Here is a 21,994-nt window from a genome sequence, read left to right on the forward strand (position 1 = left end):
TTACCTTGTAGTCTCCCAAGGTGCTTTCTCAGACCCCCATGTACCCCTAGGGCTGGCTGTCAAGCCAGTCTAACACTGCTGGGAAAGGTTATATTACAGGATAATACACATTACCCAATTCTGGTTTTGGATGTGTTTACCTATGTGTCCCAAAAGTTCTGGCACAATAGATATCAAATTGGTCCTACAGTTACTCTTAGGGAGTGAGATTGGGAGAGAAGGAGTATGAGGGTGAGAGCTTCCTCTCTGGGAGGAAATATACTGCTGTATTTGAATTTGTTATTTACAACAGGCATGTGTTAATTTTGTACTTCAAAACATAAATTTAAAAGGGCCTGCGAGTGATTGAAATACACCTCACATTCTCCACCCAACTCTCCAAATTATACTTTACTCAAGGGAACAGAATCTAGAAATGTGTGGCACTTGCTGGCATCCAAACAAACCTGTTGAATGAATAAAGGCCCCAGAGGAGACGCTGAAAGAAACCTTGGTCTTAAGCTCTGCCCTCCACACAGCAGGAGTTGACCTTCTTCCTCTCCTTTGGATTTCATCTTTTCCTCTTTTTTCCCTCCTCCTCTTTTTCCTGTATTCCATCTTCTCCTCTTCAAGCAAACAAACAAAAACCAACAAAAACCCCACACAACAACAGCACAGTGCAGCGAAGGAGTTTTACCACGCCATCCGCTAGTAGTAATAAACACAAAGTACATGAGAGTAGTGGGCAGGAAAATATGATCTCATACTCACAGTGGGGCATTAGGGGATGACTTTGGGTTGAAAAGTAGAGTCACCCAGTCCAAGGCAGAGAGGTAAGAGGCAGAGAGAAAAAGGAAGGAGCTGGGCAACAAAAGCATGGTATTATGCCTGGGGAACACTGAGTTCAGAGTCTCCCCAGGCTGCCACTCTCTTCTCTACTCAAAGTCAGCTGCTCAGTTCATTACTGAAAAGTGACCAGACTCTGAGGAGCCACTTCTTACTAACCAAAGAGCATGGTTTATAAGACTGACTAACAACCTACCATGAGACGTATGTTTGCCAAGAATACTTGTGTCAGCCAAGCAGTAAAGCCTCATCCCACAAGGGGAAACCTTCTGGGATTAAGGGGGCTGTGTGGAGAACAGGGGTCTCAATGTAGATGGATTTGAAGGCTGTGAAGTGACATTTTCTCCAAACTATGAAAGTCTGGAAAGTCACTCGTGGGCTCCCGGGAGACTATGGCCAGGGTGATGGACAGGACGTGGCAGCTGCTCAGGGCCCCTCTATCCTGCAGCTCTGGAAAAGCATCAGAAAACTCTCCCTTGGGGCACCTGCGTGGCTCAGTTGGTGAAGTGTCCGACTCTTGCTTTCCACTCGGGTCATGATCTCAGGGTCATGAGATCAAGCCCCCATGGGGCCTGTGTTGGGGCTCCACACTCATGGAAGAGTCTGCCCCTACCCCTGCTCAGGGGTGCATGTGCATGTGTGTTCTCACTCTCCTTCTGTCTGTCTCTCTCAAATCAATCAAGTAAGCAAGCAATTTTTAAAGAAAGAAAAGATGGACACCTGGTGGCTCAGTGGGTTATGCCTCTGCCTTCGGCTCAGGTCATCATCTCAGGGTCCTAGGATCAAGCCCCGCATCGGGCTCTCTGCTCAGCGGGGATTCTGCTTCCCCCTTCCCCTCTGCCTGCTTGTGATCTCTCTCTCTGTGTCAAATAAATAAATAAATCTTAAAAGAGAAGAAAATAACTCTCTCCCTTGCCTTGCCCCCCCTTTCTGGCTACTGTGTTTATACCTCCCTACCTCATCTTGACCACATTCATGATCTTGCTCCTGCACCTGCCTTCCCCTAAAGTTCTTTCCTGCCTGCTGGTTCCTGGTTGCTCCAGGTTAGCAGGCTGGAGTTGCTTATCTGCCACACCAGGGAGAGGCACAGAATTGCTGACAGCAGTTAAGAGCGCCACCCTAGAGTCAGATACGTTTCATTACTTACTGTGTGGCCTTGGGAACCTCTCTGTGCCTCAGTGTCCAGAAGGACACAGAGATGTGACATCCAGTAAAGAGGACTTGCTGGCCCAGCTGACGGCCTTTAGCTTTCAGATACTTTGGCATCCAGCTAACTACAGAGAGAGAGACCCTGTGCTCAAGGTCACAGCCTTCCCACATGGCCTGTATCTAATGAATGACTGAGGCAGGGCGATAAAGGTCTGAACATTTCAGCGCAGTGTGGGACAACTGACCATCTATTTTGGCTTCGGATTACCCATGTGATTAGTTGACACTCTTGTCAGGTACACACTACAGCTCAACTTCTCCCACTTTTCTCTCCTTCTGTGGCTGTCAATTCCCAGGAACACTCTCTGGTAAATATCCTGCACACTAAATTCCATCTCAGAGTCTGCTTCTTGGAGAACCCAACCTACAACGATTGGTACTGGGATTGATCCAAGAAAGCAGGCAATGAAAGGATGTATAGAAGCAAGGTCACTTAACACACAGCTGGAAATGAAGATCTGGTGATCCAACTGTTAAATATTTTATCATTGGTGAATAGGGATACTATACTGGCAGAAGAGAATGTACTAGTTGGTGGGATGTACCAAATAAATATAGGGGCCAGAGTAACTATAAGAATAGTGAAATTGGGTCACCGTGACTGAAAACCAAATGTGGAAGCCAGAGGGCCCCCTTAAAGGCATATGAAGAGGGCTTCATCACCTGTAGTGGGAGGGCAGGGAAAGCTGAGGGCCAGGATAATTATCAGAATAGTCTAAGATCCAATGATGTTAAACTCCCAAGCAAGGCAAGCTGGCTAAAGACCCTAGTTGAGAAATAATGGGAATATGACATGTGGGATGGAGATATCTGATCGGTGCCCCTGAAGATCTTGAATTCCCAATTTCTCCTACACCCTCTGAATGTGCAGAAATGGCCCATCATCTAGCGCTTCCCTCTTCTTTGTAGACAATGCAGAAGACCAGACCCTGTAAGACTGCAGGTACCCTTCTCAAAGTCTGCTCTTACCTCCCTGCTGGATACTAGGCTGATAACCAAAGTTAAAACAGTACATAACCCAGTGAGGGATTTATTGGGACTCATTAAGGTGCTATCCCCCAAAGGAGCTACAAGAACTAGCCACACATAAAATGCCAGGAGCTGGGGGAGTAACAAGGGACTGGATTCTGCAGGTGCTTAATCAAGAGGACCAGATCACAAAATTGGGTTAGGGAGAATTTATTGATTTGGAAACATTCTGCTGAGATACAACAGTTATCACTCTGCCAAGGCCCCAGGAAATACTACCAGAATGGCTCTTAGGAGCATGAAAAACTACAACCCATACAAAGAGGGGGAAAAAAATGTCAAAACTGCCAGGACACATTGTGTAGGAATAGATTTAAAAACTCAGGGAAGCACAGTGAAGTAGATGTACTGTAGGAAGGCTGGAAATCCCACTAAACAATTACGTTCCATGGGAAGATCAAGAGGATACTCCACTCACTAAAGCCACAGGGAATGAGATGGTAAAGAGCTGCAACAGCATCACTGAAATTTTACTACATGCTAAAAATACAGGTCAGGACTGACAGTAGGAGAGACTGTTACAAAATCAGGCTCACAACAGTAATGGGGTGATAGAACTTGCAACAAGAGGCCACGTGGCAGCACTTAACTACCAGATAATTAAGGAGCCAGGTAGATACAATTATTCTAATAGCAGAAAGGGCAGCGTCACAGCCAAGGCTGCCTGAACCTCAGAGACTTATGGAGATGGTTTACAGAATACAGCATCTCCAAGGGCTAACAGGGTTAAATTTCAATTTTCAATCAGAAGAAATCAAGGTCAGGTGATTAACGGGCTGAGGGCAGCTGCCCCAATAAAAAGTGACATCCTTCTCCCACCTTTGCATCTGAGCTAATTTTCAGACCCTCAACTCATTAATTAAGAAAAGGTCTGGGGGGCGCCTGGGTGGCTCAGTGGGTTAAGCCTCTGCCTTCGGCTCAGGTCATGATCCCAGGGTCCTGGGATCAAGCCCCGCATCGGGCTCTCTGCTCAGCAGGGGGCCTGCTTCCTCCTCTCTGCCTGCCTCTCTGCCTGCTTGTGATCTCTCTCTCTCTTTCTGTCAAATGAATAATGAATAAAATCTTAAAAAAAAAAAGAAAAGAAAAGGTCTGGTATTGTATGCAACTGATGAATGATTGAATTCTACCTCTGAAATTAATAGTACAGTACATACTAATGAAATTGAATTTAAATAAAAAACTTAAAAATAAATAAGTAAATGGTCCACTAACCAAAAGAAGAACCCTGCAACACTGTGTAGGACCGTGTAGCCATCCTGGGTGGCTCAATTGGTTGTGTCCCCCTCTTTTTTTATTTTTATTTTTTTAAGATTTTATTTATTTATTTGACGGACAGAGATCACAAGTAGGCAGAGAGGCAGACAGAGAGAGAGGAAGGGAAGCAAGCTCCCCGCTGAGCAGAGAGCCCGATGCAGGGCTCGATCTCAGGACCCTGAGCTGAAGGCAGAGGCTTTAACCCACTTAGCCACCCAGGTGCCCCTCTTTTTTTATTTTTAAGATTTATTCATTTATTTATTTGAGAGAGAGGCAGAGGGAGAAGTAGGGCACCCAACGCAGGGCTCGATCCCAAACAAAACCCTGAGACAATGACGAGAGCCAAAGGCACTCGCCCAACCCACTGAGCCACCCAGGCAGTTGGGCTCTATGCCGGGCATGGAGCCTACTTTTTTAAAAAAAGGGAGGGGGGCACCTGAGTGGTTCAATTGGTTAAGCAACTGCCTTTGGCTCAGGTCATAACCCTGGAGTCCCGGGATTGAATCTCACATCAGGTTTCCTGCTCAGAGTCTGCTTCTCCCTCTGACCTCTCCCCTCTCATGCTCTCTCTCATTCTCTCTCTCTCTCTCTCTCAAATAAATAAATAAAATCTTTTTTATTTTATTTATTTATTTGACAGATCACAAGTAGGCAGAGGGGCAGGCAGAGAGTGAGAGAGGAGGAAGCAGGTTCCCTGCTAAGCAGAGAGCCCGATGTGGGGCTCGATCCCACGACCCTGGGATCATGACCTGAGCCGAAGGCAGAGGCTTTAACCCATTGAGCCACCCAGGCGCCCCATAAGTAAAATCTTTAAAAAAAAATTTCCATCTAACCTTTAAAACAAAACCGAAAAACCACGGTAAACATACACAGTAATGGTTTCCCTAGACCTGCTCTCAATGTTCACATACACGCACGTATTACCACATTCTTTCTCCCCCCCCCCTAAGGTTTATTTTTAAGTAATTTCTCCACCCACTGTAGGGCTGGAACTCACAACCTTGGGATCCAAAGTTGCATGCTCCACCAATTGAGCCAGCCAGGTGCTCCAGTAGGAATAATATTTATAGTGGGTAAAAAAAATTCTATTTCCACAAAACTGTTAAAAACCCATTATGAGGGATGGCTGGGTAGCTCAGTGGGCTAAGCCTCCATTTTCAGTTCAGGGCATGATCCTGGGGTCCTGGGATCTAGTCCTGCATTGGGATCCCTGCTTAGCAGGGAGTCAGCTTCTCTCTCTACCTGCCACTCCCCCTGCTTGTGCTCTCTGACAAATAAATAAATAAAATATTTTAAAAAATCATTATGATAAAAAATTCATTCTCAATGTATAAAGCCCAAACAGCATCAAAGTGTAAAAATTAAAAAATAAAAATCTCCTATCTCAACCCTCTTCCTACAGTTCCTCCCTAGACAATTATAGCTGGCATTTACTGAGTGCTTACTCTTTGCCAGGAAGTACTCTAAGCACTTTTCAACATATGTTAACTAATCTAAACCTTATTACAACCCAAAGAGGCAGATATAATCATTATCCTCACTTTACTAAGGGAAAACTTGCACAGGTTGGGTTCTCTGGAAAGCCAACTCAAGAGGAAATTTAGAGTATAATATGTTTATTCATTCAATCTAGACACTGCTTACTCTCGGGGCACCAAGGTGGCTCAGCATCTGCCTTTGGCTCAGGTCATGATCCCAGGGTCCTGGGATTGAGTCCTGCATCGGGCTCCCTGTTCAGTAAGGAGTTTGCTTCTCCCTCTCCCCCTGACCTTCCTCTTGACCCCGCTCGTGCACACTTGTGCGCACACTCTAATGAATAAAATCTTAAAGGGGCACCTGGGTGGCTCAGTGGGTTAAAGCCTCTGCCTTTGGCTCAAGTCATGATCCCAGGGTACTGGGATCAAGCCCTGCATCGGGCTCTCTGCTCAGCGGGGAGCCTGCTTCCCCCTCTCTTTCTCTGCCTACCTCTCTGCCTACTTGTGACCTGTCTGTCAAATAAATAAATAATTCTTTAAAAAAAAATCTTAAAAAAAAAAAAAGACAGGGGCAGCTGGGTGGCTCAGAGGGTTAAGCCTCTGCCTTTGGCTCAGGTCATGATCTCAGGGTCCTGGGATTGAGCCCCGCATTGGGCTCTCTGCTCAGCAGGGAGCCTGCTTCTCCCTCTCTCTGCCTACTTGTGACATCTGTCAAATAAATAAAATCTAAAAGAAAAAAGACACTGTTTACTCTCAATATGGACTAACTTCAGTATATGAATCATTTTTTTTTTTTTTAAAGATTTTATTTATTTATTTGACAGAGAGAAATTACAAGTACACTGAGAGGCAGGCAGAGAGAGAGAGAAGGAAGCAGGCTCCCTGCTGAGCAGAGAGCCCGATGCGGGACTCGATCCCAGGACCCTGAGATCATGACCTGAGCCGAAGGCAGCGGCTTAACCCACTGAGCCACCCAGGCGCCCTGAATCATTTTTTTTTAAGATTTTATTTATTTATTTGACAGAGAGAGATCACAAGTAGGCAGAGAGGCAGGCAGGGAAAGAGAGGGAGAAGCAGGCTCTCTGCTGAGCAGAGAGCCCGATGCGGGACTCGATCCCAGGACTCTGAGATCATGACCTGAGCCGAAGGCAGCAGCTTAACCCACTGAGCCACCCAGGCACCCAGTATATGAATCATTTGATGACTCCTTGAAGAAAGAGCAAAATCAATAGATTTCACTCAAATAAAGAATATACTTTTTTGGTTTTATTTATTTAAGTAACTTCTACATTCAACATGGGTCTCAAACTCACAACCCCAAGATCAAGAGTTGCACACTCTCCCAAATGAGCCAGTCAGGTGCCCTAAAGCCTATCTTTCTTAATTGCAGTCATAGGTCACTGACAATATTACGGTCTTTTAACATGGAGCTTGAACTCACAACCCTGAGATCAAGAGTCAGAGGCTTAACCAACTGAGCCACACAGGTGCCCCTATTATGGTCTTTTAAGTTTTGGGTTTTCTAAAAAGATTTATTTATTTATTTATTTATTTGACAGGCAGAGATCACAAGTAGGCAGAGATGCAAACAGAGAGAGAGAGAGAGGTGGAAGCAGGCTCCCTGCTGAGCAGAGAGCCCGATGCGGGGCTCAATCCCAGGACCCTGGGATCATGACCTGAGCCGAAGGCAGAGGCTTTAACCCACTGAGCCACCCAGGCGCCCCTTAAGTTTTTTTTTAGAGAGAGAGCACATGTTCGAGAGTGGGCAAGGTGGGAGGGAAGGAGGGAGAGGGTGAGGGAGAGTCTCCACCATCAGCGTGGAGTCCAACATAGGGCTCTCACAACCCTGATATCATGACCTGAGCTGAAATCAAGAGTCGTTATTTAACCAACTGAACCACCCAGGTGACCCTTGGTCTTCTTCTATTAACACATTTAAAGAGGGTCCTCACAGAAAGGCATCAAATTTCAGGGTGGCTAGAGATAGGGAAACCGGCTTGGTCATTTGAGTCATTGTTGCCATGGGGTCATTTCCAAGAATATGTTGGAGGAGAGAGGTCAAGGGGTATATCTTAGGAAAAATCTTTTGGAGTAAAAAGGGAATTAAGCCTTAATTTTCTCTAAATCCTGAATGCATTTTCAAGCTAACTGGCAGCAAACTGGATATCTTGATATGTGTTTAGTTCCAGGGATTCCTCTAAGTCTGATATATTCTTTTATTTCTATTCTAAGGCATACACACTTATGATGCTATAACTTACTGGAGAAAATAAAATTTAGACAGGAAAGGGGAAAAGAAAAAACGAGCCGGAGAGAAAAACTTATCAGCTTGCCTGTGTCCAGTAATGCCCAGGGAAGACTGGGATCTAACTCCCAAGTTCACTGCAGAACAAAGAATTAATGACTCCCCAAAAGTTTTGAGAACATTTTCAAATTATTATTGCTAATGTTCCCTATCTCATATTCTAAATCCCACAAAGAAATCACCTCTGAAATTGCCCTTTATTTTTTAACGTAATTTCTATGTCCAACATGGGGCTCAAACTCATGACTCCAAAGTCAAGAATCATATGCTCTACAGACTGAGCTAGCCAGGTGCCCCTGAGGTTGCTCTTTTAATTAACTGACCTCGGGGTGCCTGGGTGGCTCAGTGGGTTAAGCTGCTGCCTTCAGCTCAGGTCATGATCTCAGGGTCCTGGGATTGAATCCCGCATCGGGCTCTCTGCTCAGCAGGGAGCCTGCTTCCCTCTCTCTCTCTGCCTGCCTCTCTGTCTACTTGTGATTTCTCTCTGTCAAATAAATAAATAAAATCTTAAAAAAAAAAAACCATAATTGGGGCGCCTGGGTGGCTCAGTGGATTAAAGTCGCTGCCTTCGGCTCAGGTCATGATCTCAGTGTCCTGGGATCGAGCCCCGCATCGGGCCCTCTGCTCAGCAGGGAGCCTGCTTCCCCCTCAGTCTCTGCCTGCCTCTCTGCCTACTTGTGATCTCTCTCTCTGTCAAATAAAATAAATAAAATCTTAAAAAAAAAAAAAACATAATTAACTGACCTCAACAAGCAAAAAACTGAACTTTTTTCCTTCATACACCAGTTTCCCAAACCTCCTTTACACTTGTGTTTCTCATATTGATGAAGGGCCCACTCACCATCAGCTTCCTAAGCCAGGATCTAAGACATCACTTGTGCTTGGGACCTCGCCTTACACTCTCTCCCAAATAATATTCAGGTCTTGGTAATTCTACCTTCCAAATTATGCAGAATCCATCCACTTCTTTTCATTTGCATTGCCTCTTCTTTGGTTTGGGGCACCATCATCGCCTGCCATAATGACACCAACAGCTTAAGTGGCCTCCTCGCCCTTGGGCTCCCTTCCTTCTCATTCATTCGCCACACTGCTCCCAGAGTAATCTTTTTAAAACACAAAGCTAATAACGTCGTTCTTCAGTTTAAAATCTTTCAATACTGAGGTTCAAACTTCTGAATATAACTTATTAGGCACTGAAGGTTGTGGCCCCTGAGTCCCTCCACACACACCATATTCCCTGTTCCATAATGAACTTTCAATTCCCTGAACCCAATTTTTTCAATTATCTACGGGCCTTTGCCCATGCGGTTCTCTGCTTGGGACAACCTTCCTTCTATTCTTCTTTTGGGTAACTTGGATGCATCCTCCACGTTCCAGCTCAGGTGTCACCTGCACAGCCCAGGTAGGCAGGCTTTATCCCTGACCGGTGCCTTCTGCGTGGTCCAGCCTACTTGTGTCTTCCAGGCGGGCAAGCCCCTGACGGCGCACTTGACACTCCATCAGTGCAGACCAGTTGTAAGGCTTGTCAGAGCAGACCCAGATGATTGCAACGCCAGTTCACTACAGGTACGTAGCACACCAAGCTCCAGCCCCGCACAGGAGACTCACCCAAATCTTCCAGAGGCCGGAGCAGAGTACAGGACCACTGTCCCCTGTCCGGAACCCAACCCTGTACCGGGGCCCGCCTCCCACGTTGCGTCGGGGGTGGGGCAGGGCGGGGCACCGGGCGCCGGCGAACGGCGTGCGACGAGCGGGGGGCGGGGCCAGGGGCGGAGCGGAGCGCGCATGCGCGGTCGCCTTTGTGTGGGTCGAGCGGCGGCGGCGGCGGCGGCAGTGGCGGTCCCACTGGCAGGCGGGCAAGAGGGGAGTCCGGGCGGCGTCCGGCGTGGGAGCCGGGGGACCACCATGGTAAAGAAGCGGAAAGGCCGCGTCGTGATCGACTCGGACACGGAGGACAGCGGCAGCGATGAGAACCTGGATCAGGTGAGGGCAGGCCGCGGAGGCGCGGGCCGGCGGAGCGGGAGGGCTGAGTCCGGGCCACGGGAGCCTGGAGCCGGCCGGGCCCGGGGCCTCCCGGCCGGAGCTCCCGGCCCGCCCCGTGCCCTGATCACCGCTGCCACCTCTTTTTTGTCCTCTCCGCAGCACCAGGGGCCCTCAGAGTCCGGCCGGGGCCTGGAGTCGGAACCCCGAGGACTTGGCGCCTTGGGCGGGGAGGCGGGGCAGGGACCAGGCTGGTGGGCCTCGGGCTCGGGGGACCAGAGGGGTCCATGATCTGCGGGGGTCAGATCGGGGCGGCGGGCTGCAGGCCCGGCGATCCGGGCCCGGAGAGATAGGAAGTATCGCCCGCCAACCAGGGAGGCTGGGAGATTTTGGAGGAGGTGCATGGGTGAGTGTGGGGGTGGTGGGGGCGGGGGGCGAGATGGTGCGGGCTCTGGAAGATGAAGTTTTTCAGATTAGAGGTGTGGACCTGGAGGAGAGACCCCCTTAAACGTTCCGGGGAACTTATGCCGTGCTTGATGAGGAAGACTTAGCTGTGGGCGCAAATCTGTTTGGCAGCTAGGGTCGTTTGTGGTTGAGAAGGGTCCCGGTTGAGATGTCAGACCAAAGAAAACTCTTGGGAGAAGGAAAGAGGCCAAAAGTGGAGAAATATATAGGAAAACTTAGAAGGGCTATGACTGAGGCTTTTTGGCTCTTTTCATGCAGCATCCCAGAATTCTTTCTTACTTGAGGATTGTGCAGGATTGAAAGTAACTTTTGGTCTCACTGTCTTGGGGTTGAACTGTTTTTATGCTCTAGAAAATATTGTAGGGAGGAAGCTGTCCTTTACAGCAGTGCTCTAGTGATACTAGAAGAATGAAAGAGTACCCCCCCACCATGTTTTGTGAACAAATGATACAAAGAGTATGTAAGAGGTAGTAGCTTTAGAAGTTAAAAAGAGAGAGTTCTGAATTTAGAATATGAAATTTTGAGTTCTAGGCTGGCTCTGCTGTTTTCTAGCTATGTATCTTTTGTCTGTAACTGTAAACTCTAGATACAGTATTAGCCTTGAGTATCTAATTGTGCTATTAAAAGGATCAAGTATTTGTAAGAATTAATATTGGTATGAACACTTGCAAACTAAGGCTTTTGTATAAATGGCTTCCTGGAGGTTCTTTGTATTAGGCCACAGGTCTCAGGACTAAAGTATTAGGGCATGAAATGGGTGAACTTTAAGAAGAAGGGCCTGGAAATGTGTTTAAGAAAAGAGGACTGTTTTGAAAATGGTATGGAGGTGGGAAAGTTGTGGGGTTTCATCAAAGGGAGAAAACCTTGTTTGGGGATAGATATTGAAAGGTAAGTTGAAAATGTTCTCACTGAAAGGCTCCTGAAATTTATGAAAGGCTCCTAAAATTTACAAAAATATAAAAAATATATTCTTGGCTGGAAAAGTTTGATAATTTTAGATTGGCAGTTTTTTTAAATTTAGAAATGTGGGTATTTCCAGTAAAAACACCATCTACCATTTACGTAGTGCTTGGGTTGAACTGGTCACCTCAAGTGCTTTATTTATTTATATTGTAAAGTTTTCAGATTATGGTGAACTTTGTGTCATTTTCTGCATTTTACATATGAGGAAGATGGAGGTTGAAGAAGAAACTTACCTAGATTCACACAACTTATTACTGGTAGAGTTAGAATTTGAACTCCAAATCTGCACGATAGTAAGGCACATACTCTTCACTATACCAGCTCAATTTGTTAGTCTTTTAATTTTTCAGAGTGCAAAATTAGAATGATGTTTTGTGGTCATTTTACTTGTTGCTAGAATTCAGGTTTGTAAAGTACATTCAGTAGTGTGGAGGAAATTGTTATAACAATTAAAAAGATTATTTGGGAGCTTCCTTGGTAAAGCACTCTAAGACATCTGTTCTGATGGTGAATGAACTAAGCTGCAAATTACTCTGTCTGCAATGATGGCCCACAGAATTCTAACAAATGAAATGAATTCAGAGCTCCCTTTTGTGGTAGAGAGGTTTTACCTGATCCACAAAGAGCTAGCTCTTCCAAAGTGGATACTGGAAGGGATTGCAACTTTAAACCCAGCTCTATCTGTTTATAAAAAGAAATTAGCATAAAATTTGTAAGTAATACCTAATAGAATTTAACAGCAATTTCAACTTTCTTCTCTTCAGCCACGGTTAGGTGGCATTCTTTTATCAGATGGGAACCAGATCAAAACTCCCTTTCCCTGCACATCCTAACAGAGGCGCCTGTGCCTCTGTCTGTTCAGCAATGCACCAGGCTCTCAGAGGACTGAAAAACAAAGATCTCTGCCCTCTAGAAGTTTTCACCAAAGACCTTTAGGAGAAAATCAAAGTCAGACTGGTTTGGGGGTCTTTGGAATCCTCAGAATAAAATCAGTGCATCTGGGCCTTTCTAACCAAGATGCGTTGGGCTGCTCCATCTAGTTCTAGGTCTTCATTGTGGGTATAACATCATATTTGCTATCTACTGTAAGGTCCTTGTGGAAAAGACAAAACCATAAGAAATCTCTGAGTGTCTAGTGTAAGAGTGAAGCAGTTAGAAAAGGAGGTCTTTGTTCCCAGGTTTTCTAGATGGGAGTAGAAGTCATTATGTTAGAAATGTTATTTCCAACTTAGTCCTTGTTGAAGGTAAGGCAGGTGAACCTACTATGCTGATTTTTTCTGATGGTGGGAGGAGGACCATCTGTGTCAGAAGCTGCCTGGGTTGCTTGTTTAAAATGTACTTTGCAGGGGCTCCCATCCCAGACCTACTGAATCAGACCCTCAGGGGATAGAGCCCTGGACTCTGCACCTTTACCAGATACAGCCCAGGTACTCATTTATATTAACGACTGAGACTACTGTCTGTGTGCAAGCTAATCTTTTTGGTAAGACACTAAGTCGTTTGGGAGAGAAATAGCCTTCTGTCCCATCTATAGTGTGCGCATAAGAAGAAAACTGGACAAAGATGTTTGAGGTAGCAGAGCTCTTGGCTATTCTAAATCTCGAAGCTGTTTGAATTGTTGGGATGCTTTTTATTGAGACCTATTTCCTTTTTTCCTTTCATGATGGGACGAGAGGTGTGTAGGAACTGAATTGGAGTAGTTTAAATTGTTTTAACTTTGAAAGATTTTAAAAACTCAGACCTTTGAGAATTTGAAGGATTTCTTTTTTACGTGTGACTTCTTAGTGACCTTATTTTTTATGTTGGGCATACCCTTCAACATTTTTTTTAAAGGATTCCTTTATTTATTTTAGAGAGCTAGCGGGAGGGGCAGAGGCAGAGGGAGAGAGCATCTTAAGCAGATTCTGCACTCAGCGCAGAGCTGGATGCAGGGCTCAATCGCATGGCCCTGAGATCACAACCTGAGCCAAAACCAAGAGTCATATGCTTAACTGACTGCACCCCCCCAGGTGCCCCATCTTGAACATTTTAAAATTGCAAATCCTTAAGATACTTGCTTTTGGTGCCTTTTGGAAAAGAATTTGAGGCAAACCTAGCTTTTGTTGTTTTTGTTTTTGTTTTTCTACCCTGTCATGTACTTCCATGGGTATAATGGATGTGAGTCATTACGAATATTTATGCAGTGTGTCTTATAAAATGAAAAGCATCCAAGATAATAAAGGAATAGCATTCTCTGTTCAGATCAATACAACTCCGTATTTTAAAAAACTTTACTCTGCCTTAAGAAAAAAAAATTGGGCTACTTGCATACTGGAATGCTTTATTTCATAATATCCTCTCTTATTTAAAATGGTGATGTTGTCATGTCCTCTTTTTCTCTGCTTATGATACTTGAAGTAGCAATAATTCAATTTGTCTTTGAAAGAACAGGCCCGGGGCGCCTGGGTGGCTCAGTGGATTAAGCCTCTGCCTTCAGCTCAGGTTATGATCTCAGCATCCTAGGATCGAGTCCCACATCAGGCTCTCTGCTTAGCAGAGAGCCTGTTTCCCACCCCCTCCTCTGCCTGCCTCTCTGCCTACTTGTGATTTCTCTCTCTGTGTGTCAAATAAATAAATAAAATCTTTTTTAAAAAAAGAAAGAACAGGCCTGTAAATATTTTCTAGCAATACCATTGTTACAAAGTATCCTTCTTCCATAAACCTTCCGCATAAAAGTTGGGAAGCTTATTATTATTTTTTTTTAAAGATTCTGTTTATTTGAGAGAGAAGAAGAGAGACCACAAGCCAGGGGAGAGGCAGAGGGAGAAGCAGACTCCCCACTGAGCAGGGAGCCCAACACAGGACTCATCCCAGGACCCTGACCTGAAGGCAGATGCTTAACTGACTGAAGCCATGCAGCGAGTTTAAATTTAAAAGTTGTGCCTCTTTTGTAGTCTTTTCTTTTTTTTTAAGATTTTATTTATTTGTGTGAGAGAGAGAGGACTGAGAGAGAGAGAGAGAGAGAGAGAACATGAGAGGTGTGGAAGCTGGATGTGGGACTCATCCCAGGACTCCAGGATCCTGACCTGAGCTGAAAGCAGTCGCTTAACTGACTGAGCCACCCAGGCACCCATGTGGTCTTTTTTATATTAGAGCAGAATTTCGTAGAAGTCTAGGATGAAAAACTTGCGAGAAGAATGAAGTTTTTGGTTTTGGGTTTTTGTGGCTTTTTTTTTTTTTTTAAAGATTTTATTTATTTATTTGACAGAGAGTTAGTGAGAGAGTGAACACAAGCCAGGGGAGAGGGAGAAGCAGACTTCTTGTTGAGCAGGGAACACGATGTGGGACCCGATCCCAGGACTCTGGCATCATGACCCAAGCCAAAGGCAGATATTTAAGGACTGAGCCACCCAGGCACCTTGCTTGTGAAGCTTTTAACTTGTGTCCTAATGTTGCATTCAGCTTGATGTAACTCATTTGTTAATTTCACTCACCTTTTCTGTGCAGGAAGATGGAGTCTCATGGGAGCTCTAACAGAGAAGCTTTTAGGGAAAACTCAACACCAGATCTGTTGGTATATTTATTACTCCCTTCCTAGACTGTAAGATCCCCAAGGGCAGAGATTGTTTATCTTTGAACAAATGTGTTAGACAGTGTTAGGCACTGAGGCTACTGGGTCAACAAAATGGAAGCAGTTTCCACTTCCAAGGAGATTAGAGGAGACAGAGAGGAGGGGGTGAGTGTGGGGCAGGCATTGCTCAGAGTCATTTCATCACAGTTTCATTAGAGGCTGTGAGGGAAGAGCAGTGATACTGTGAGAGCATAGCAAGTGGCCCTAGACTACTCTGGAGGGAGTAACACACAGATTTGGAATGTGTGTTAAGGAAAAGATTAGGAGATGAAGAGTACAGAGATGTGTTGCGTGTTCATGGTTGAGGGACTGGCATGCTCAAAAGCATTGAGGCAGGAAGGACCTAGCACCCTAATGAAACTGAAAGAAACACACAGCGACTGGAGTATATATAACAGGTTGGAGAGAGAAGGTACAAATGAAACTGCAGTAGACCCTGTTTGGAGCCTTTGAAGATGGAAAAGTCAGTTTAGTGAATCAAAACCAGCCTTAAAAATGAAAATGAAATTGAATCAAATAGAAAACATCAGGGGTGCTGGCTCAGTCAGTAGAGCATGTGACTCTTGATCTTGGGGTTGTAAGTTTGAGCCCTGTATTGGGAATAGCAATTACTTTAAAAAAAGATCTTAAAAAAGAAAACATCATGGTCAGACTTAGTAAAAAGGAGTGTTGTTTCCTGTAACCTGTATTTTGCATATATACATGTACGAGTATCCTGGCTCATGAGGTAGAATTTATCTTACTGTGAGCTGGGGTTAAAAAGTTTTAAAGTTTATTGGTAGGGCCATGTTGGCAATGTTAAGGACTTTGGACTTGTTTCTGAGGGTAATGAGAAACCACTGAAGACTTTTAAGCTTGAAGAGGTGGTCAGGTTTGTCTTTTAAAAAGTTTGCTTAGGGGCACCTGGGTGGCTCAGTCTGTTAAGCATGTGCCTTCAGCTCAGGCTGTGCTTCCCAGATCCTGGGATCCAGCCCCACGTCAGGCTCCCTGCTCAGCCAGGAGCCGCCTCCTCCCCCTGCTTGTGCTCTCCCTTGTGTGTGTGCATTCTCTCTCTCTCTCTAAAGAAAAACAAAGGGATGCCTGGGTTGCTCAGTGGGTTGAGCCTCTGCCTTCTGCTCGGGTCAGGATATCAGGGTCCTGGAATCGAGTCCCGCATCGGGCTCTCCGCTCAGCAGGAAGCCTGCTTCCCCCTCTCTCTGCCTGCCTCTCTGCCTACTTGTGATCTCTCTCTCTCTGTCAGGTAAAGAAATAAAATCTTTTTTAAAAAATAAAGTAAAAGAAAAACACTTTGCTTAGGCTGTTATGTGGAAAGTAATTTGGAGAAAGGACATCAGTTAGGTGGCAGAGAAAGTCCAGGTGAGAGATGGTGGAAAGCATTAGTTCCACTAGAATGGAAGCTCCAGGCAGGCAAGGCTGTTTGTTCACTATAATATCCCTGCACCTAATCCAGTGCCTGATGTGCAGCAGGTATCCTGTCAGTGGTTGCTGAATGAATGCCTGACTTGGACTGGTTTGGTACTTAGAGAGACAACTGAAGTACTTTTGATTGGATGGAAAGGAATATTCAAGATAAAACGAGAGGACTTGATGACTGATTGTTCCTGGCATGAGATGGGGAACCTGGGGGAAGATGAGGTTTAAAGGTGAAGATTTTAAAGTTGTCTGTGATAGATCTAAGGGGAGATGTCGAGTGCGTAGTTGAAAATAATGCCTGCCTGGGCTGCCTGGGTGACTCAGTTGGTTGAGTGTCCGACTCTTATCTTTGACTCAGGTTATGATCCTAGGGTCCTGAGATCCAGCCCTGCATTATGCTCTGCACTCAGCTCAGAGTCCGCTTGTCGTTCTCCCTCTGCTTCTCTGTCTCTCTGGAATAAATAAATAAAATCATTAAAAAGAAGAAAAAATAATGCCTGACAGGGAGTAAGCACTTAATCTTTGTTGAATATGCAAATGCTACTTGGCCTATCTGTGGTGGGAAGTGTTCTGACTTTTCTGGTTATAGCAGGCTTACTCAGAGATAAGAGTGTCAATTTGGGAGTTCTGACTCCAGCCCCTCTACTATAATACTGATACCCCTTTAAAGGGGTAGAAGAAATGTGCATTAGTTAGAAAGTATATTAGAAAAGGGAACCTTGCAAGTAAAAACAAGTAACAATAGTATACTTTTTTTTTTTTAATTTTAGGTACCTTTTAAATGGGTTGAAAAATGATTCTGTCAGTTCTGTAATGTGGGCATTTATACAACTCAGTATTTTATCTACAATTATAATTACTTGGCTGGAAATTTGAAGGGGAAGTTGCCACATTTAGTGGCAATCATGTGAAATATGAAACATTGTTATACTGCCACTTTGGAATTAAGTCAGAGGGGCATATATATATATATATATATATATATATTTATTTATTCATTGTTTGGATTTATTTTCTTTCAATAAAAATAGTAGAGGGGCATCTGGGTAGGTCAGTATTTAAGCGTCCAACTCTTCTTTTTTTTTTAATTGAAGATTTTATTTATTTCTTTGCCAGAGAGAGAGTGTGTACAAGCAGAGGGAGCAGCAGGGGGAGGGAGAAGCAGGCTCCCTGCTGAGCAGGGACCACCCGCCCCCACCCCCCCAGCCAAGGTTGAACCTGATCCCAGGACCCAGGGATCATGGCCAGAGCCTAAGGCAGACACTTAACAGTCCCTAACCCTAATCCCTAAGCTTCTGACTTTCTATTTCAGCTCAGGTCATGATCTCAGGGTCCTGGAACCAAGCCCCACATCAGGTTCCGTGCTTAGCAGGGAGTCTGCTTTTCTCCCTTTCTCCCCGTCTCCCTCTGCCCCTTCTCCCGCTTGTGCGCACATACACTCTATTGCTCTCTCTCAAATAAATAAATATATTTTTAAAAAGCATGAAAAAATAAAATTAGTGTGGGGCACCTGGGCGCTCAGTTGTTTGAGTGTCTACCTTCAGCCCAGGTCATGGATCCTGGGATCCTGGGATCGAGTCCCATGTTGGGCTCCCTGCTCAGCGGGGAGCCTGCTTCTCCCTCTGCCTCTGCTGTCTTCTTTCTCTTTCTCCCTCTCTCTCTGACAAATAAATAAAATCTTAAAAAAAAAATAGTAGATGCTTGTTGAAACAGTTCCAGCAAAACAAATACCTCCATGTCCCAAAAACATACATATACACCGTAGCTCCATTCCTTACTCCTGAAAGGTAACCAAGTGTCCACTTTTGGAATCCTGTTCCTCTATGGATAGTTTTGTTATGAAAGAAAGAGTAGGAATTAACATCTCAAAAAAATTTTTTTTCTAGGGTAGGGGAAGGGAGAGAAAGAGAGATGAGGAAGGGCAGAGGGAGAGGGAGAATCTTTTTTTTTTTTTTTCTAATTTTATTTATTTGACAGAGAGAGTAGATCACAAGTAGGCAGAGAAGCAGAGAGAGAGGGAGGGGGAACAAGGCTCCCCACTGAGCAGAGAGCCCATTGTGGGTCTCAATTCGCAGGACCCTGAGATCATGACCTGAGCTGAAGGCAGAGGCTTAACCCACTGAGCCACCCAGGCACCCCCCCCACACCTTTTTTTCTTTTTTTTTTTTAAACATATAATGTATTATTTGCCCCAGGGGTACAGGTCTGTGTATCTTCAAGCTTACACATTTCACAGCACTCACCATAGCATATACCCTCCCCAGTGTCCATAACCCAGCCCCTCGCATCCCCCCAGCAACCCTCAATTTGTTTTGTGGGATTAAGAGTCTCTTACAGTTTGTCTCCCTCGCGATCCCATCTTGTTTCATTTTTTCCTTCCCTATCCCCACAGCCCCATACCATACCTCTCAAATTGGGAGAGGGCGAATCTTTTTTTTTTTTTTTTTTTTTAAGATTTTACTTATTTATTTGACAGACAGAGATCACAAGTAGGCGGAGAGGCAGGCAGAGAGAGGGGGAAGCAGGCTTCCCGCCGAGCAGAGAGCCCGATGCGGGGCTCAATCCCAGGACCCTGAGATCATGACCTGAGCTGAAGGCAGAGGCTTCACTGAGCCAACCAGGCGCCCTGAGAGGGAGAATCTTTTTTTTTTTTTTTTTAATAAACATATTTTTATCCCCAGGGGTACAGGTCTGTGAATTGCCAGGTTTACACACTTCACAGCACTCACCCCAGCACATAACCCTCCCCAATGTCCATAACCCCAACCCCCCTTTCCGAACCCCCCTGCCCCCAGTTTGTTTTGTGAGATTACGAGTCACTTATGATTTGTCTCCCTCCCAATCCCATCTTGTTTCATTTATTCTCCAAGAGGGAGAATCTTAAGCAGGCTCCATGCCGTGCAGAGCCCAGCATGGGGCTTAGTCTCAGAACCCTGAGATCATGACCTGAGCCCAAATCAAGAGTCAGACATTTAACCTACTGAGCCATCCAGGTGCCCTAATATCTCAGATTTAAACATATGTGATTTACTACTCTTTCCTCATTATCTTTCTAGTTCTTCCTCTTCTCTTTGTTTCTGTGACGACTTCTCATGTCCAGGTCACCATCCACTCTGATGACATTCCTATGGATTCCTTCTGACTCCTTCCCGTACTTCTGCTCTGGCCCCTCTGGTCTATTCCTCTTCTGTCAGAAAGCTCTTTAAAAAACCCTCTGGTGGGGTACCTGCGTGGCTCAGTGGGTTAAGCCTCTGCCTTTGGCTCAGGTCATGATCCCAGGGTCCTGGGATCCAGCCCCACATCGGGCTCTCTGCTCTGCAGGGAGCCTTCTTCCCCCTCTCTCTCTGCCTGTCTCTCTGCCTACTGTGATCTCTCTCTGTCGAATAAATTTTTAAAAAATTAAAAAAAAAAAAACTCTCTGGGGATGATTACTCCATTTAAAACCATTTGGTGACTTCCCATTGCCTTCAAATGAGATGCTTGCTCCTGGTCCTGTTTTATAAACCCTGGAATGATCTGGTTTCTTCTTAACCTGTAACCAACCTTTCGCTGTTCTCCCCCTTGCCTGCCAAGCTCCAGTCCCACTGGTTCTTCTTAGTTATTTGACTAAGCCAAGCTGTTCCATCTGAAGATGTCTGTCCAGAAAACTGCAAAGGTCCTTCAAAGGTCCTAGTCTCAGCCTAAAGGTCGCTGCTTCAGAGAAGCCTCCTCAGATCACTGTATCTCAGATACATTCCCCATTCACTTGATTCTCTTCTTCTTAGCACTTATCATGAGATGTAATGAGTTTTTTCTGTTTATTATTTGTCTCCCTCACTCAGTTTTAAATTTCATGAGGTCAAGGACTCTGTATCCTTTTTCATGACTGTCTCCCCAGGGCTTGGAGGTACATGATAGGTGCTGGTAGTCAGGTGACTATCTATCCCAGTTTCCTGGAACTGAAGAGTTTTCCTAGAATTCAGGACTTTCGGTGCTAAAACCAGGACCGTCCTGAGCAAACCAAGATGTTTGGTCGTACTAGCTGGTAGAAATTATTTATAGTAGTTAGTTTGTGGAATATTCAAATAAGGGAAAAAGAGCTCAGCATGCTAATTAGCTATAAAAACCTCTGAGGCCCATCCATAGGGTTTAGTCTCATTCTGGGGTGCAGAATATTTATCCCACTTTCATGTGATCATGGGAGGTTTGATTAAAGAGATGAGGTTTAATTTCCTTTAAGTAAGTGAGAGGGAGCTAGGTTGCTTTACTACCAGTTGATTCTGATATGACATCACAAAGTGTACACTGTGAATGATGGGGAGGGGGATTAAATGTTAAGGTTTATGAATCTTCACATATTGATGGGATTAAAAGTCTAAACTTAACCAGAATAATGCTAATTTTTTAAAAAGATTTTATTTATTTATTTGACAGATAGAGACCAAAAGTGGGCAGAGAGGCAGGCAGGGAGAGAGACGGGGAAAGCAGGCTCCTGCGAGCAGAGAGCCCAATGCGGGGCTTGATCCCAGGACCCTGAGATCATGACCTGAGCGGCTTTACCCACTGAGCCACCCAGGTGCCCCCAGAATAATGCTATTTTAACAAAGATTACCTTAGTGCTGTGAGACTTGCTTTATTTTAGGGTCTCAATTTTGGCAGTCTATTTTAATGTTAAATACGGCTTTTAAGCAATGTTAATGTTCATGAAACTCTAGAAGCCAGATGAGGCATCCTACACAGCCATACCTGTAGTATGTTGGGTCTTAGCCTTAATTTAGCCAGATCTGTAGTTTGGCTTAAATTTTATATGCCATGCTGTCACCCCCGACTACCATTCCCTTAGATGAATACCGAGATAGGTAGGGAAGGTTTTTACTGGATGAGATGAAATAGGGACGGTGATGGGAGAGAGCCACTGGACACACAGACTTATCTCAACAGCATGGTACAGTTGAATCCAGCTGGCAGGAGAGAGCTGCCAGTGGACCTACAGGCTGTGCGTGAATCAGTTCTAGATTAACTTTCAAAGTCCAGGTGTTGAATCAGTCACCCCTACAGGTGGTCAGTCTGATGGTCTTTTCACATGTGCATGTTCAAAAGACCTTTCTGTTGCACATTGTTCTGTTTACCTGTACTTACAAGCCCTAAGTAGATTAGCAGACTTGACCATAAAGAGAACCTTGAAAAAAAAAAAAAAAAAAGAGAGAGAGAGAACCTTGACATGAGTTCCCCCAGTAACTTCCTGCACAAATCTTAACTTGTGGAAAGGGTATATATCACACTATTAAGAAGGTCTTTGCTGGGGCACCTGGGTGGCTCAGTGGGTTAAGCCTCTGCCTTCGGCTCAGGTCATGACCTCAGTTCCTGGGATCCAACCCCACATTGGCCTCTCTGCTCAGCAGGGAGCCTGCTTCCCCCACTCCTCTGCCTGCCTGCCTCTCTGCCTACTTGTAAACTCTTCTCTGTCAAATAAGTAAAATCTTAAAA

The 21,994-nt window shown here is 45.0% G+C and overlaps 1 protein-coding gene across 1 annotated transcript in view; it reads left to right on the top strand.

Moving 5' to 3' along the window:
• Positions 1 to 9,865: 9,865 nt before the first annotated feature.
• Positions 9,866 to 21,994, top strand: part of RTF1 (RTF1 homolog, Paf1/RNA polymerase II complex component) — a 54,003-nt gene continuing 41,874 nt past the window's right edge. Inside the window, exon 1 of the mRNA XM_004751144.2 lies at positions 9,866 to 10,080. Within this exon, the coding sequence (XP_004751201.1) occupies positions 9,883 to 10,080 (198 nt within the window). The 5' untranslated portion in view covers positions 9,866 to 9,882. The remainder of the gene's footprint in view (positions 10,081 to 21,994) is intronic.

The sequence above is a fragment of the Mustela putorius genome, unplaced genomic scaffold, assembly GCF_011764305.1.
Source record: "Mustela putorius furo isolate JIRA1106 unplaced genomic scaffold, ASM1176430v1.1 tig00003898_pilon_pilon_pilon, whole genome shotgun sequence".
Classification (NCBI taxonomy): domain Eukaryota; kingdom Metazoa; phylum Chordata; class Mammalia; order Carnivora; family Mustelidae; genus Mustela; species Mustela putorius.